Source organism: Neolamprologus multifasciatus, chromosome 4, assembly GCF_963576455.1.
Source record: "Neolamprologus multifasciatus chromosome 4, fNeoMul1.2, whole genome shotgun sequence".
NCBI classification, from domain to species: Eukaryota; Metazoa; Chordata; class Actinopteri; order Cichliformes; family Cichlidae; genus Neolamprologus; species Neolamprologus multifasciatus.
In genome coordinates this window covers 200001-217685 of record NC_140442.1, presented here as the reverse complement: position 1 = coordinate 217685, position 17685 = coordinate 200001, and the positions used below count along the sequence as shown (strand labels likewise).

Here is a 17685-nt window from a genome sequence, read left to right as displayed (position 1 = left end):
GGGAGCTGTCAGCAGCCTCAGCACCAACAAAAGGTGTTGGCAGTAGTGATGGGAATTCAGGTTCTTTTCAGAGAACCGACTCTTTCGGTTCGGCTCACTAAAAAGAGCCGGCTCTTTCGGCTCCCAACTGGCTCTTCAGGTTCTTTTGTTGCTTTAACTAACTTTAATTTATTATCAAGAACAATACAAAATATGTACAAAAGGAATTACTAATGTAAAAAAAATTGTGGCTTTATCCATATGTTTATTAGGGGTGCAACGATACACACAATTCACGGGTCGGTTCGATACTTTGGTGTCACGGTTCGATATTTTTTCAATACAAAAAAAATGTTCATGCCTTTTTAATTTGTCATTTATTAAAATTATAAATATATATTTTAACTCAAACGTACAGTTTTTAAGCTCTACTATACGCTTCTTCTGGGATATATTCTCAGCAGCATATTAAACATATCAGGTCCCCACAAGGAGAATCATGTGCTAACGGCTGTCTAAATCAGCGGTCTCCAACCTTTTTAGCGCCACGGACCGGTTTATGCCCGACAATATTTTCACGGACCGGCCTTTAAGGTGTGGCGGATAAATACAACAAAATAAAACTAGTACCGGTACCGAAAAAAAAGAAGATTTATTCATAACACACGTGAAAAGACCCAGGAAAACCGAGTAAACAATGAAAACAATAACAAAATAATGCTGAAAACTGATAAAAACCCTGAAAACCAGACATTTCACACCTGAGCCTCAACTCTCGCGGCCCGGTACCAAACGACTCACGGACCGGTACCGGTCCGAGGCCCGGGGGTTGGGGACCGCTGGTCTAAATGACTCAGGTAAAGTTTGTAGCATGCCTGCTTGTTGTTTTTGTCTGCTTCCACTTGTCTTTGCACGAGGATGATGTCGGAGTAAATGTGCAGTCATATTCGTTGTGTTCCCACTAGTGCTGTCAGCGTTAATCTGAAATGACGTTAACGCCACAACACGGCAAATCTCCGTTAACGAGCTACCGCGGATCGCCCTGTGCGTGGGGCTGGACGGCCAACACGTTAACGAGCTAACTGCGCTAACGAGCTAACTGCGCTAACTGCGCTAACGAGCTAACTGCGCTAAAACACTAGTTCCCACCATGTAATTGAGCATTGCGTGGCACATCCAACATACTGTTTTACTTTAGTCCATGACGCGCTTACCTTCAGGGTCATACGTCACATGAAAACCAAAATAGTTCCAAACGCCAGATCTGAATGAGGGTGGGGGAGGTTCAATTTGCCATGTTGCAAGGAGAGCTTAGCTTCTGTCTGCTAGCTTGCCCTGCGCTCAGTGAATCTGTGTTCGACTACTCCGCCTAGGCTGCACTGTCGAGCACAGATCCACTGAGCGCTCAACACAGACAGCACCGTCAGAAGGAAAGTTGATCAAATAAATTAAAAATTTGTATTGTTCATACATATGCGTACTGAACCGAAAGCACTGTATCGAACGGTTCAATATCGATACGCGTATCGTTGTTTATATATAAATATATATGGTGGCAATAGTTGCAGTCAGAATAATTGATACTCATCTATATATGAATATCTACTGACTCATTGGCCTTCAAATATTTCAAACAGGTCTGCTGGCTGAGAGACAATAAATGATGATGTGTTTTATCTTTCATTTGCTCCTGTTGATCCTGAAATGACCAAAGATGCCAGGAACTTTAGCTAAAGTAGACCCTGAGCACATCACTGCAGGTAAAAAACAACGACTCAGAGTACAGGCGGTGGACTCTGGACTTTGTGGACTGGTGTCAGCAGAACCACCTGCTGATCAACGCCGGGAAAACGGAGGAGTTGGTGGTGGACTCCCGGAGACGCAGACCCACCACACTGACACTGGTGAACATCCAGGGAGTGGACATTGAGATAGTGGACTCTTATAGGTACCTGGGTGTTCACCTGAATAATAAACTGGAGCCACAACACTGATGCTGTTTACAGGAAGGGTCAGAGCAGACTCTACCTGCTGAGGCGGCTGAGGTCATGTGGAGTCCAGGGAGCGCTTTTAAAGACCTTCTTTGACTCTGTGGTGGCATCTGTCATATTTTACAGTGTTGTATGTTGGAGCAGCAGTTTATCGACAGCTGAGAGGAAGAGGTTGGATAAACTAATCAGGAAGGCCAGCTCTGTTCTGGGATGCACCCTGGACCCAGTGCAGGTGGTGGGAGACAGAAGGACTCTGGCCAAAATAACATCTCTGATGGACAGAGTCTGCATGCATGTAGATGTTGCTGCAGAGCTGCTGCAGTGACAGACTGCTGCATCCTCGATGCATGAAGGAGCGTTTCTGCAGCTCCTTCCTCCCTGCAGCTGTCAGACTGTACAATCTGAACTGCTCCCAACAAACACAAATGTTTACATCAATGCTGTAACTGCAATAAGTTAATCAACCGATTCGCACTACAACCTGGTTTGCCTCTTATCTGTAGTTATTTTTATTTAATTTAATAACTGTACAGTACTCTCTGTTTATAGTAACCATTGTCCTTAATGTAAATATGTAAGAAAAATTGTGTATGTTTCTGTCCTGTGTCCTGTTTGTTTGTATATGTGTCTTTCTGGCTGCTGTTACAACCAAATTTCCCCTTGTGGGACAATTAACGGATTATTCTATTCTATTCTATTCTATTCTATTCTATTGTATTCTCTTCTAAACAGCAGAGCCAGTTAATAATACAAAACATAGTTTAATATCATTGACAAAGACACTGATATGCAGTTAACGCACCCACATTTTACACAGACTTTCAAGCGCAGTCAGAAATATCACAAATATACAAAAACAGCCTGTAAAAGTACACGAGACACCAAACAGTTTCACAGAAGAGCCGACCGCACCTAAAGGCAACCGGGATGGTTTTACTAACAGCTTTCTCAAAGGAGATTTTACGGGGAGCCCTTGAAGGCAGCACAAAGACTGCTGCCATATTAAAGGAGCAGTCCCCTCATTTTGATTCCAGCCCTTTAAAGGAAAACACCAATCTGTTTCCAATCCGTGGCTAAGAGATGTACACATATACACACAGATCAATAACCAATCATCTATAATCTTCTGTGCTTGCTGTCAGCTGGAAACCTCACATCTCCGTCTACAACATGAATGTAAACACATCACGAGGTTTTCACATGACAGCAGACTCACACTGGCAGTGTGTTGGTCCAGTTAGAACTGGTTTGTTTTGGTCTAGTCCAGTTTGGTCCAGTTAGAACTGGTTTGGTTTGGTCTAGTCCAGTTTGGTCCAGTTAGGACTGGTTTGTTTTGGTCCAGTTTGGTCCAGTTAGAACTGGTTTGTTTTGGTCCAGTTTGGTCCGGTCTTTATTTTTTCAGACGCTGAGAGTCTCTCAGTGAGTCTCAGTCCAGGAAGTGACCCAGTGTTTCGGGGACTTCCTGTTTCGACATGAGGAGACCTGGTCCTGGATCAGGAATCCGTCAGCATCCATGTGCTGCTGTTGCAGGTCGTCTTTACCCATAATCCTCCCCTGATGGAGCGCCACCGCCCGCCACACCCCCTGACGCACAAAGAACCCGCACTGCAGAGAAGAAGAAGGATCAGAGACCTTGTATGTCCACAGAGGCAGTGAACAGGTGACACAGGTGAGCTTGCTGGGATAACCAGTTGCTGAAAGGCAGATTCATGCTGGTGCTATTTGGGGTGATTTCCCATAATTCCTTGCATTGACAGCAAACTGAATATTTTTTGGTTTAAGGAGTCTGTCGGGATTTGTGTGTGTGAAATTTGATTTGATTGGCTGCAAAAATCTAGCAGGTGTGGCCACAGACACATTAAAGGGTGAGCCCGCTTAATTTTTTTCTGCCGTTTCCGTTAATGTGTCCTTTGTGGCTCCTTTCAGAATAAAAGCTCCATCAAATCTGCAGAGAAGAGCCAACAAACACAAGCAAGCACATGTTTTGGTGAGATGATCAATTAGAAAAGGTAGAGCAGATGGAAACAGGAGGTCAAATGGTTCCTGAGATTATGGATGAAACAGGTTTTATTATGGGAGATGAATTTGTGGGGGTGTCGTTATTAGTAAAAACCTAGAATTGATCAAATTTAAGACAAAATTTCAAAGAACCTCAAAGGATCAGTGCTGACTATTTTAAGCAAGTACAAACTTTTTTAACTTTGATCAGACTCAGCACTTTTCATAGTCTCAGTAATCAGTTGGTAACCCTTCCACCTCTGGTCCTCACAGCCGGGCTCTCTGGCTGCGGTGACCCAGCCTCAGAGCTCCTCGGTCAGCCTGTCGTTCTCAGATGGCTGGCTCTTCATCCTGGCCTTCTGGGTCTTTGCCTGGTACAGCTCCCTGGTGCTGGCTCTCCTGAAGAACCCACACTGAACAGCAGGGGGCGACACACAACACTTTACAGAGATAAAGCTCACGATACAGATGAATGATGAGTGGTGATGAGTGGTGATGAGTTGATGCTGCTCTGGAACCTAAAACTGGAACCAGTCTGGCAGCAGAACTGGAGCCATCTTTCAGAAGAGGACACTCAGAGATGGTTTGTAATTCCAGCTCAGGAACAAAGATTTCACTGGAATAATTTAAGACTTTTTCTCCCAGTTTCTATGCCAAATGAACAATTTAAAGACTTCCTCTGATCAAAATCATCTTTCAGTTTACACACAAAACACCAGGCAGCTGAAATTAAGCTGTTGTTATAAGAATATATGAGTACTGTGGAGACGGGGGATAATAGTCAAAAAGTTTCCCTGGACTATGACGTTATCTGCTGCATCATTTCTGTATGTTAACACCCGGGTTACCTTCCAGAGCAGCAGACAGATGAGAGCCAGCAGCAGGACACCTGCCAGGGCAGACAACATGATGATCCATAGGGGGGCGCCAGAGTCCACCTGTAGCCCCAGATCTGGATAGATGTAGACCTCAATCTGCAGAGAATACCTCAGAGATTCAAACTACAGCCACATACAGCGAACTGTGAAGGAGGGTGCAACGGTCCTTAGGGGGCACTAGCTGCCATCTGTTACCTGCGAGCTGTGAGACTCCATGTTCACGGTGGGTTTGTTGGTCTGCAGCTTCAGAGACGCCTGGCCTTGAACCAAGACACTGCTCGCATCGCTGTAGTCCTGAAACACAACAAGGAGCAGTAACTGGCCATGAGAGGATAAAAAAACAAACAGTCCTGATATCTGAGCACAGGTGTCTGCAGGTTTGGGGACAGAAATGCTTTCTGAGCTCAGAGGATGACATTTGTTGCATTTCAGAGGTCTTAAGAGTTTTCATGCAGTATTTAAATGATAACGAGGGTTAATTTCAACAACACTTTTACACACAGACAAAAAAAAATCTAGTTTAAAAAATATAGAGCAAAAGAAACCAAAAATAGAAACTATCAATCTAAATAAAATGTAACAAATAGAATAAAAACCACTTTGTCTCTGTAGTTGTGATGCGAACGGATTAGTCTCTTTAAGCTCCAGTTTTGAATTCTTCTGGTCTCCGTCAGAAGTGGGCAGTAACAATTCAATTTTATTTATATAGCGCCAAATCACAACAAAAGTCGCCTCAAGGCGCTTCATAGATACAGAGAAAAGCCCAACAATCATATGACCCCCTATGAGCAGCACTTTGGCGACAGTGGGAAGGAAAAACTCCCTTTTAACAGGAAGAAACCTCCAGCAGAACCAGGCTCAGGGAGGGGCGGGGCCATCTGTTGTGATTGGTTGGGGTGAGAGAAGGAAGACAGGATAAAAGACATGCTGTGGAAGAGAGACAGAGATTAATAACAGATATGATTCAATACAGAGAGGTCTGTTAACACATAGTGAGTGAGAAAGGTGACTGGAAAGGAAAAACTCAATGCATCATGGGAATCCCCGGCAGCCTACGTCTATTGCAGCATAACTAAGGGAGGATTCAGGGTCACCTGGTCCAGCCCTAACTATATGCTTTAGCAAAAAGGAAAGTTTGAAGCCTAATCTTGAAAGTAGAGATAGTGTCTGTCTCCTGAATCCAAACTGGAAGCTGGTTCCACAGAAGAGGGGCCTGAAAACTGAAGGCTCTGCCTCCCATTCTACTTTTAAATACTCTAGGAACAACAAGTAGGCCTGCAGAGCGAGAGCGAAGTGCTCTAATAGGGTGATATGGTACTACAAGGTCATTAAGATAAGATGGGGCCTGATTATTTAAGACCTTGTATGTGAGGAGCAGGATTTTGAATTCTGGATTTAACAGGAAGCCAAAACAGGAGAAATCTGCTCTCTCTTTCTAGTCCCTGTCAGGACTCTTGCTGCAGCATTTTGGATTAGCTGAAGGCTTTTCAGGGAGTTTTTTGGACATCCTGATAATAATGAATTACAGTAGTCCAGCCTGGAAGTAATAAATGCATGAACTAGTTTTTCAGCGTCACTCTGAGACAGGATATTTCTAATTTTAGAGATGTTGCACAAATGGAAGAACGCAGTCTTACATATTTGTTTAATATGTGCGTTGAAGGACATGTCCTGGTCCTGGTAACTTAATTAATTACTTTTGAAAATAAGTAATCAGTAAAGTAATGGGATTACTTTTTTTGGGAAGTAATCAGTAATTAGTTACTGATTACTTTTTCAAGTAACTTGACCAACACTGGTGTCCGTTTGCTTCTTTAGCTGCTAAATGTTTGCATGCTGGCAGGAAGTGAACCAGCAGAATGAAAGCAGCATTAAATGAGGGTACAAGACTGGGGCTGCCCTTTTACCTCGATCATGGTGGAGTTCCACAGTCGGGCTTTGATGGTCAGAGTCGCCGAGTTGTTCATGCTCACGAGAGGACAGACGAACTTCACACACCTCGCTCCGCGGACACAGTCCTGCAACACGGTTACTGTGGTTACTTTGAAACACAACTGTGGACGTCCTCATAAAACTGTCCTCATGTTCTTCAGAAGCCCTCAGTTTTCTAAAACATGTCAAAATGTTCCTCAAATTGTCCTCTCTCCTAAATGTCCCCACATTTAAAACTGTCCTGTCCTCCAAGATTGTCAACAAGCTTGTAGAAACAGTGTGTCCCCGTGCTTGTGTCTGTACCAGACTGTAGCGCTTCTTCTTCCTCTGAAGATGGAGGACAGTTGGAGTTCTGCCGGTCTGCTCCTCTTCCTCGTTTACTTCATCCAGATTCCTCTTCATCTTCTTCTTCTCCTCTTTTGACAGCTGAACCAACAGGAAGACAGGCTAACTTTCAGAGACAAGTTTAAAATCTTCTGTAAACAGTTCAGTTTTAATCGGCCTTTATTCTAACGAAGAACGACTTTTATTTTGAAAGGAGTGTATGAGGCTGATGTTGCTGTGGTTACCGTGAGGTTGAGAGGATTAATGATGTTGCCGGGTGGAGAGCAGCGAGGCTCTGAAGTACCGTTTATTTGGATCTCTGTGAGGTACAGCAGCCACTTCCCATTGGTGGCTTCCATCGGCCAATCAAACTCCACCTCCAGGGTGCCCAGGTGGCCCAGCGGCTTTCCCTGGACATGCACCTGATGGAGAATACCGTTCACACCTGACCTGGTGAGGGTCACGCAGAACTGTAAATGTTTTCAGACTAACCTGGAAGGTCAAGAGCAGCAGGCTGCCGATGTCCTTGGTCTTCTTCATTGCCACCTCACCGATCACATGACCACTGAAGGAGGTGGGGCCTGACGTTGAAATTCTGTCGGGGTACCAGATGAAAGGTTACCACGCCTTCTCCATTTAACATACTGAGAAGTGTGGCTCCGTGTTGGAGCGTTTCTGTGGACCACTGTGGCCATTCTTTTCACCTGTCCAGCACTCTTCATCCTCTTCATACCTGCCTCACTTCCTTGTCCCCCATTAACCATATAAGTACGGGGTGTCTGTAGCTCACGAGCAGAGATGGGCAGTAACGCGTTACTGTAATCCGATTACTTTTTTCAAGTAACGAGTAAAGTAAGGGATTACTATTGCAAAAACGGTAATTAGATTACGTTACTTTCCCGTAGGAACGCTGCGTTACTGCGTTACTAAAACCGTGATTTTTTTGCGAGAATGTCTCATGACAGTGACGTAAGCGAGTGCGACGTTCGTGACAACAGCTGTGTGCAGATCAACAATGGATCATATATCGAGTGCATAAAAAGTGACAAAAACATTAGTGTCCGTTGTGCGTGGGAAGAAAACTTCTTTTTACAGCGAAAAAACCCTAAACTTCCAAACAAGCACCGAGTAGCTACGACGTAATGGGAAACTCACAGAGAAACTCGCGGATTCTTCCACTGACCGCTGCACACCTGCACCAGGGTAAACCTCCGCCTACCCCACTCCTGCTTTACAGGTGAAAATAGAGCAACAGGACCGCTAGTCTTTGACTTTATTTATTTTCTGCTGTGTTTTACTTGCATCTATTTGAAAGACTGAGTGTAAACACACAAAAAAAAATTCTTCCAGTCAGAGAATGTTGCATATAATTTATTTTTTACTTGATGCATAAAGTTAAAATATTAAAACTAATAAAACAAGTTTTAAAAAGAGACTTTTCCATTTGATTACATTTTGTATGATGATTATGCAGAAAAAGTAGAATTGGGCTGAAAGATCTATCACTTTATCACCTATTCAGGTTGTAAATCGTGTTTTTAAAAAGTAACTAAGTAATTAATTACTTTCGAAAATAAGTAATCAGTAAAGTAACGGGATTACTTTTTTGGGGAAGCAATCAGTAATTAGTTACTGATTGCTTTTTTCAAGTAACTTGACAACACTGCTCACGAGACAGGTCACCTACTAACTGGACGGTTAGTGGTTTGATCCCTGACTGCCTTGGGCAAGATACCAACTCCAACTTAATGACTCGCTGCCCTTCAAGGCCACCTGCGTCGGCTAGAGGACTCTCTCTGTTGAACACACACAGACACAACTGGACCAGGGCAGAGGTGCTGCCGTCTACACCGGGTCACTCATGTCTTTTCATGGTGTTACGGTGTGAAGGCATAGGGATAGCTCAGTAGGTAGCGCGGTCGCCCCGTGATCCGAAGGTTGGGAGTTTGAATCTACCGAACAGCTACCCTCAGGCACACCTGAGCAAGGTACCGTCCCTACACACTGCTCCCCAGTGCGCCTGCCTAGTGGCTGCCCACTGCTTCACTGAGTGAATGTGTCAAATGCAGAGAGAGTGATTTCCCCACGGGGATCAATAAAGTATACGTTATTATTAGATTCATTAGAGTTTCTGTTCTCACACTGATGCCCCACCAGGAGCTCAGTCTGACTACAGTTCTCTGTTGTTCTCCTCCACTCCCTATTGTGTTGTACACATCAGTGTTTTCCTCAAAGCTACCTGTTCTGACCTGTCTCCCCGATGTGATGTTTGTGTAACGTATGTACAAGGAGTCAATTTCACTGCAGGGAACTGCAAGTGACAAAGGCTTCATCATCATCAACTTGCTCTGAAGATGCTCCATCTGAATATGAATATGTGAGCTAGAGCACACTCAAGTGTTTGCATGAATGATGAATATAAAGCACTTAGAGCCAGTCTAGTCAGCATTTACATGGATGTAAGGCGTGTGTTTATTGATACTGTCTGATCTATGTGCTGATGTTCATCACTTTTTATTAATTTTGACGCTGTGAGCTGAGGTCAACATTTCCACTGTGTTTCGGGTTGTTCTGTGTCGGCTCACATCGGGCAGGGTTACTGTCCTTGTCAGTCTGGATTCATTTCACAACAAAGAGTCGTAACTCAGGTTCTTCGTCCTCCCTGGCAGTGAGCTTAAAGCTCAGACGGGCCACCTGATGTGCACCTGTACTTACAAACTGAGCGATGTCTGCAGCAAATACTCCACCACCATGGAGACGGAGATCGGGGACAGATCCGGCTGTTCACTGAGCCTGAAGACACACAGAAATGCCACTCAGTAACCTCCAACAAACACAGAGAGAGCGGCGTGTGGCGGAGGCCGTACGTGGACAGCTGCAGCACAGACTGGATCTCGCGTGTGTCCAAACTGATCTCAGATGGCTGAAATTTGATCAGAACCTGAACCTGAAACACAGGAAGAGACGTTACATCAGAAAGAGCTCAGCAGAGTTTCTGCAGTACCGACAGCAGCAATGCTGGTGCCCTGGTCAGCAGTGATATTCCTACCTTGTTGTTGCTTCTGAAAGGGTTCCCGAGCTCACACTGAAGAGAGGTCCCCTCCACAGAGCACTCCACCACTGCCGAGGCGTCACCCTGAAACACAAAGGAAAAGGGGTGATATGGTACTACAAGGTCATTAAGATCAGATCCTGATTATTTAAGACCTTGTATGTGAGGAGCAGGATTTTGGATTTTGGATTTAACAGGAAGCCAAAACAGGAGAAATCTGCTCTCTCTTTCTAGTCCCTGTCAGGACTCTTGCTGCAGCATTTTGGATTAGCTGAAGGCTTTTCAGGGAGTTTTTAGGACTTCCTGATAATAATGAATTACAGTCGTCCAGCCTGGAAGTAATAAATGCATGAACTAGTTTTTCAGCGTCACTCTGAGACAGGATATTTCTAACTTTAGAGATGTTGCACAAATGGAAGAACGCAGTCTTACATATTTGTTTAATATGTGCGTTGAAGGACATGTCCTGGTCAAAAATGACTCCAAGGTTCCTCACAGTGTTACTGGAGGCCAAGGTAATGCCATCCAGAGTAAGAATCTGCTTAGATACCATATTTCTAAGCTTTTCAGGGCCGAGTACAATGACCTCAGTTTGATCTGAATTAAGAAGCAGAAAGTTAGCGGCCATCCAAGTCTTTATGTCTTTAAGACATTCCTGCAGTTTAACTAATTGGTGTGTGTTATCTGGCTTCATGGACAGATAGAGCTGGGTGTCATCTGCATAGCAGTGTAAATGTATGCTATGTCTTCTAATGATGCTGCCTAGGGGAAGCATGTATAATGTAAACAGAATTGGTCCTAGCACTGAACCCTGTAGAACTCCATAATTAACCTCAGTGTGTGAAGAGGACTCTCCATTTACATGCACAAACTGGAGTCTGTTAGATAGATATGATACAAACCACTGCAGCACAGTACCTGTAATACCTACAGCTGCTCTAACAAAGTCACCGTGGTGTTCCACTTGGATGGTCTGAGTTCTGCTCTACCTTTGTCTCTACTCCAGAGTAGATAAGTGATGGTGGGATGCTGATGCTCAGAATGGTGTTGTGAGCATCCTCTGCTGGTTGACCTGTTGATGGTGTATTGCTGACGTTAACCTCCAGAAACAGCCTCTTGATGGTGGAGTTGAAGTACATCACCTGAGTACCCTCAAGCCTGAAAACACACAAGAACACAAACATCGGCCGAACCTCAGCAGCTGTCTTAGTTAATAATCACCTGATAGACTCTAACCATGTTGTACCTCACAGACTCTAAGCCAGTCTTCTGTTCTTCTGTCTGTTATTGTTTATTCTTAATGTTTGTACAGTTTCTGTTAAATTTATTTGTTTTTCATTATATCTCAGTACCTAACAGTTAGTAGGAGACACTGGCCTTCAGGCTTTCTGGCAGAACACCTTCAGGGAAGTAAGTGGAATATCAAAGTCAATCATCAAGTAAGTGGGATGTGGTCTGTGGGTTCAGGGGGAGGTGCCAGACAAGGTTGGCCAGCTCTGCCCTATTTCAGTAGCCCGCCAGGACGTGGAGAAGGAAGGAGCTGAGAGCAGACAGCTGCACCGGGATCAAATGTGGTAAAAGGAGCATTCTGAGCTAGTCGGCACCTTGTAATTAAAACACTGAAACACTAACACATGTTACAGTGGCCCCCAACTGCCCAGCAGGACAATGTCAGTCCCCTGACCCATCCAGGGGAGGGGGCACTGGCAGAGATGGTGGCAGTGCCAGACTGAAGTGAACCGTGGCAGCGCTGTGACACTGGCTGAGAACCAGCTAGCAGCAGCCCCAACAAGAAGGCCCCGTGGCACTTCCCTGTTTCGGCTGTCCGCTTAAGGACAGCAACAACATCTCCAACTAACCTCCGTCTGTCACCACAGGTCTTGGCGACAGTGGACGCTACACCTTGCTCACTGGGAGTCCCACAAAGATTGGGACAGCAATGCTGGTGGTGCAGATAACGGGTACACATGCACCAGGAGGTGCACCTCCACCACTGATGGAGGTGGAAAAAGTGCTCCAACACCCTCACCCAGTCTGGTAGACACATTCAGTGCGCCGGTAAGGTGCCAAGGGGGTGCAGGTCGGTGTGCGATGGACTCAGGCTGCACAGACTCCACCAAACCCTGGTTTGCCCGGAGCATCGGTTGAAACAGAGCATGGGGACAATCCTGAATCTATTTCATTCATCAATTTCATTTAATTCAGATGAAAATAACTCCAGCAGCGTTAGCTGATATGCTGTAGAAGATGGATATGTAAAGCTTCAGTCAGTCATTTTATTTAATAGAATAAAAGAATACTGCCTGGGTTTGTGTTGGGATGCACTGACGACCGTTACTGACATCACTGACATGGTCAGTGGTGACCCGGGGTGAGTGAGGCTGTGCTGACTCTGAGGAGGAGGAAACAGAGATGTATCCACTGGAGCATCGAGTCACAACACAACACTCGATGATAGAAACTGATGTTCACATGGTGCGCCCAGGGATGGGAACTGATAAGAATTTAGCGATTTCGATTTCATTATTGATATCACTTATCAATTCTATTCCTTATGGATTCTCATTGGCTCCACCATCAACAACAACAAATTCATGCAAATTAACAACATGCTGTTTGGTGAAATCAATCACAACAACTTATTGCTGCTAAAGGAGGGTCTGAAGCTGCTGAGTCATGGAGTGTACAGCTGTCACAGTGATTAAAGTCTCAGTTGCTTCATTTTCTTTTTCAAGTGTAGTGGATTTCTGGGTATGCAAATATAAATGAGATAATAAATAATGATAAATAATAACAAAGACTTTAACCCCAGTGAAGTACAGAGCTTCTTATCTGCTTCAGCATGCCTTTGGCTTGTTATCACATGACCTCGTGCTTCCTGCTGAGTGTTTCTGTCCAACCATCTTTTTTGGGCTGAGCAGTGTGTGCTGTTCACTCACTCGGGGAAAGCTCGCTGGCTCTCATCGGTGAACCGAGCCGTCATCTGCAGGTTGCTGTGGCAGCGGTTATCAGGACCACAGGCCTTCTGGATGTGGATCTGAGGGACAAGGACAGCATCGGTCAGACCAGCAGTGTTTGGCGTTCCTATAAAAGGTTCTGATGGGTTCTGACCTGGGTTCTGATGGGTTGGGGCGTCTCACTCAGCACCGGGAGGCGTTTCAGGTCCTGCACGTTCTTTTTTTTCTTGGGAAACTTCTCGTACAAGGAGGCATTCAAGGAGAACACCAGAGGCTCCACTTTGTCTCTGATTACACTCTTCAGAACATAAGAACACAGAACAGAAACTGAACATCAGCTCAGTGCCAACGTGACTGCAGGAGCTTCTTTGCAGGATCTGTCCAGGCGGACTGATGTGAACTGGCCACTTGGAGGAAATCAGGCTGAAAGCAGGTGGTGATCAGCAGGAATGTGAAGTAAACACGAGTCAGTGGACTGAAAGCACGAGAAACAGCCGGCTCGCTGACAGACTGAAACAGAATCACAGAGTGAAAACAGGACGAGAGCCGAGCGATCAGAAACACATGAACGTGACTTTTGCTTCGACCTGCAGAGATTTAACCTGCCTACACACCACCTCAGATCCTCGCTGTGGTTTTCCTGTTGAGCTGTGGCTGAGAAGCAGGATGTGGAGTCTGTCAGCAGCCGCATGAATAACATGGCAGCAGAAAGTCATCATGACTTTGATCATCAGAATCAGTTATATCTCACACAGCAGAACTTCCTTCGTCTGACTCTGAAGGAAAAAATATAATTTAAGGTCTTTGAGGGTTTTCATGCAGAACTGGAGGACCACGTTTGGACTTTGCTCTCGTTCTGTGGTGCGCTGGTTTGGGACTCAGAGTGAGCTAGCTTTAAATAAACCGGGACAAAGCTCCGACACTCGCCGCTCGACACTAAATGTTTCGTTTCCGTGGACGTGCTTGTCAGATTTCAGCGGCCTGTAGGGGGTGCTATGCCTGTGTTTGTCTCACCTGCAGTCCCACTCTCAGCGTCCTGCACTGCTCCAGCGGCATCGACAGGTAATCAGAGTACACGCTCTGCCCGTTGTCACGAAAATTGAGGCGGGGCTTGACACTAGTGATGTCAGCTGTCAGTGTGAAGAGGATGGCTGTGACACAAAGACAAGGGTTCAAACATAAAACACACAAAGTAAGATAATCACAGGTTGTGATGTTTATTTGCTGTTCCTTAACCCTGACATGTGACAGACACCAATAGAGTCCAGGATGTGAGTGGGCGTTAAGGCGTCTGGGGAGGATCTCAAAACTGGATTATAGATGGCTGACAGTTGGTGTCGTAAGCCCCGCCTCTGTTCAAAGATGGTCGCTCACAGTGGACATAGATGCTTCTTGCACTCCTCTTTCAAACCATCTGTCCTCTCTGTCAAACATGTGAACGTTAGCATCCTCTTTCAATCCAGTTTTGAGTTCCCTCCCCAGACGCCTTAACGCCCACTCACATCCTGGACCATCTGACCTCAGGAAATCACATGATAAGGTGGGGCCAGGTTTCACAATGAGCCACACCCAGTTTCACACCTTGGCTCATGTGATTAGAGGATCATCAGGGGGTCCTTTTGTCCCTCTGTGTATCAGACTCCATTCACAAACAGCCTCCTCCAGAGTAAATAAAGGTGGATGCTTCTCACTCGGGATTGACAGATACTCTGGATTACTGCCATCACACTGATTTTTCTGCCAATACTACAGTTTGGGGTTTGAGTTGGGGTTTAATTATAGCAGAAAAGGTATCGGATGTATTACTGAGAGTTGGCTGAAGCCTCACGGTGCTTCTGTAATGGAACAGGACGACTTTAGATCAACTTGCAGGGAAAAATATATTTTTATTAATTTGAAATTATTTTCAGTTTTAGTTGGTGTGACCTGCGATGACAGAGGAATTAGTCTTTTTATGCTGGGGTTTATCAATAGTTTATCAATATATTTATATTTGCAGACCAATGCTAAATTAGCCAATACTTGAATGGACTCTGGTCTTCTCTTCCTGTGTGTAGTTGACATGTTATCAGCTCCTCTGTGAGACAGGCGCTCGGGTCCAGAGACACAGTGAGGTGACCTTGTCTCTGATTGGTCAAATTAACACAACCAGCAAACACACACACACACTGAGAGAGTCTCAGATGTAATAATATCAGTTTCTGTAATGTGATTTATCATTCAGAGAAACACTCAGGGGACAAGAGGACACACAAGGACACGCCATGATGTCATCTGTGCGTGTGTGTACAGGCGTGTGTACAGGCGTGTTAGCAACAGTGTGGCCTCAGCTCTGATTGGTCAAGTTAACGAGACACAATAAGGACACACGCTCAGAGCCTGTGTGGAGCTAATTGACAGCTGTGTCCTGTCACACACACACACACACACGCACGCACGCACGCACGCACGCACACACACACACACACAGGAAGCTGATGTCATTAGCAGCCTGTAACCTCTTGTTAGTGGCAGTGTGCTCGCTTGCTGTGCTCGCTTAGACTCTCCTGAGGTTACCTCAGGTCACCTGACCCAGGTGTGTGTCTACAGGTCAGAAACCACTATGGGCTGTTTCCATGGTTACACGTTGGTGGGCTGATCTCGCTCAATTGCCCGATAAAATCCTGCGGCGTAGTTTCTGTCTGCAGGTGCTGAGAGTGATGCGAGATGGACAGTGAGAGTCAGATTCACCTGTTGCAGGTTAACCTGAGCTCAGCTTTGAAGGCAGCACCTCCTCTTGCAGCAGGCCATAGGGGCGTGAACCTTGGATGAGTCACATGACTTCATCTTTCAACAGCCAAACTCTGGGAAACTGGGAATGGTCATGATTTACTTTGATAACAGTTTATGACTGATTTTACTGGCACACGGGCACCTGGTTGGATATAATGAGCAACTACAGCCAGAAGGTCGGGGTAATGCACCCTTAAACTGAAGGAAACCCGCAGCTATGGGCATCGGAAAGCAAACAGGAAACATATGTAAATCCTGGGACAACCACAGTTGTCCAACTCTTGCATCAAACGCCATCAAAAACTAATGAAACGGGACTGATTCTGAACCTGCCAGGTAGACATAGCATGTTACAGGTGTACTACCGCGTCTGACAATACTTCCTGGTTTAATTGGGCTCAGCTATCCTGCACGCACATCTCCCTGCAGTCCTGTTTTGGCCACTCGTATGCTCTCCTCCACAGAGCCAAACCTTCCAGCCCAGCCTTCCAACCTTGGCAGACGTTAGCATGATCAGATACGTGGGTACATTGTTTTGAAAAAAGTAATGGAAAGTCTTTGACTCACTGATGTTGTCTCTGTCGCTCTTCTCTCCCCTGTTGAACATGTAGAAGAAACACACTTCCACCTGTATACTGAGAGAGTCGGGCTGTTAGCATGTTATCGTGTGACAACACCTCCATACCGAGTGTGTCTGTGAGCATGTTAGCTTTGAATCTCACCAGAAGTCACAGCTGTTCGGGTCCACGATGGTCGGAGAAACTTTGAGTGTTTTATTTAAATGGATGACCGGTCGACTCCTGAGGATCAACACATCATTAATAAATGCATGAATTTAGTTATTCTGGAGCTCTTAATTAGCAGTAAGTGCTAATGTTCAGTACTTTGAGGACTTCAAAATGTACTTTAGATGAGCACTATTTAGCGCAGAAGTTGGTACCTGAACAGAACAACGGTATCATCGAGAGAACCAACCAGCAGGTCCGGGTAATAGTTCCCATCAACATCCCCGCCTGCAGAAAGGGAGTAGCCAAAAGTCCCGAAAACAGGGGAGACCGTGCTGCCTCGGATCACCTGTACAGAGGAGGAGGCGGGGTCACAGGTGTGTCTGCACACCAATTTAAAAACCATCACTGTCAAAACTGGTCTGTCCCGTGAGGACATGTCTGCTCTCTGATGGTTCAGAGTTGGTTTGAAGTCCTGGGTCAAACATAGAAAGTGTTTCTGTGAGACCTGGCTCGGCTCTGTAGAGATGCCCTCACTGCTTCCTGTCCAGATCATCACACTTCCTGCTTCATGAAAAGGAGCTCCGATGGCAAAGTCTGGAACGACCAAAGACCCGTCACCATGACTACTGATTACCGATCACGAACACACCAGCATCACGTCGAGCCCTCACCCTGGAAGCCGTCCTGGTTGAGGTCTCCTGCAGCAGCCACAGCCATGCCGAACGCCGACCCCGCCGGCCCCTTCAGCACCACGCTGGGCTCAGAATTGAACCTCCCTCCTACGTTCACGTAGACATAAACTGCCCCGCCCACCTCCGTCTGACGGTGGAAATAAAAAGGAGCGCCCACCAGCAGGTCGTTCCACCTGCGGGACAAAAAGCAGCTCAGTGAGTGTTCCTGAAACATGTTCCTCAGGTTTAGGTTAAGGTGCTCCGTGGTTCCCACTGAGCTGTTGTCATAGGAAGATTTTACTAAAGGTACTGACCGAGTGTGGGTCATGTGACCCATAAACCATTCCTCACCCGTCATTATTGAGGTCAGCAATTGCCAAGGCGTTCCCAAAATACGAGCCCA

The 17685-nt window shown here is 45.7% G+C and overlaps 1 protein-coding gene across 5 annotated transcripts in view; it reads right to left on the bottom strand.

Annotated features, from left to right (window-relative positions):
• Window positions 1-3464: 3464 nt before the first annotated feature.
• The window catches only part of LOC146519320 (integrin alpha-3-like), a 25709-nt gene continuing 11488 nt past the window's right edge, over window positions 3465-17685 (bottom strand). Inside the window, exons 9-28 of one of the 5 annotated variants that reach the window (XM_085156149.1) lie at window positions 17634-17685; window positions 17283-17476; window positions 16824-17205; window positions 16606-16683; window positions 16451-16518; window positions 14126-14262; window positions 13266-13409; window positions 13094-13191; window positions 11144-11312; window positions 10152-10238; window positions 9970-10049; window positions 9818-9895; window positions 7595-7697; window positions 7348-7524; window positions 7082-7204; window positions 6754-6864; window positions 5042-5140; window positions 4817-4942; window positions 4227-4381; window positions 3465-3575 (exon numbers count right to left, since the gene is read on the bottom strand). The exon at window positions 17634-17685 is cut by the window's right edge and continues 102 nt beyond it. In XM_085156149.1, the coding sequence (XP_085012275.1) occupies window positions 4271-4381; window positions 4817-4942; window positions 5042-5140; window positions 6754-6864; window positions 7082-7204; window positions 7348-7524; window positions 7595-7697; window positions 9818-9895; window positions 9970-10049; window positions 10152-10238; window positions 11144-11312; window positions 13094-13191; window positions 13266-13409; window positions 14126-14262; window positions 16451-16518; window positions 16606-16683; window positions 16824-17205; window positions 17283-17476; window positions 17634-17685 (2417 nt within the window). In that variant the 3' untranslated portion in view covers window positions 3465-3575; window positions 4227-4270. Of the gene's footprint in view, window positions 4493-4816; window positions 4943-5041; window positions 5141-6753; window positions 6865-7081; window positions 7205-7347; window positions 7525-7594; window positions 7698-9817; window positions 9896-9969; window positions 10050-10151; window positions 10239-11143; window positions 11313-13093; window positions 13192-13265; window positions 13410-14125; window positions 14263-16450; window positions 16519-16605; window positions 16684-16823; window positions 17206-17282; window positions 17477-17633 lie in introns of all 5 variants that reach the window. The other 4 variants (XM_085156150.1, XM_085156152.1, XM_085156151.1 and 1 more) reach the window with 4 other exon arrangements.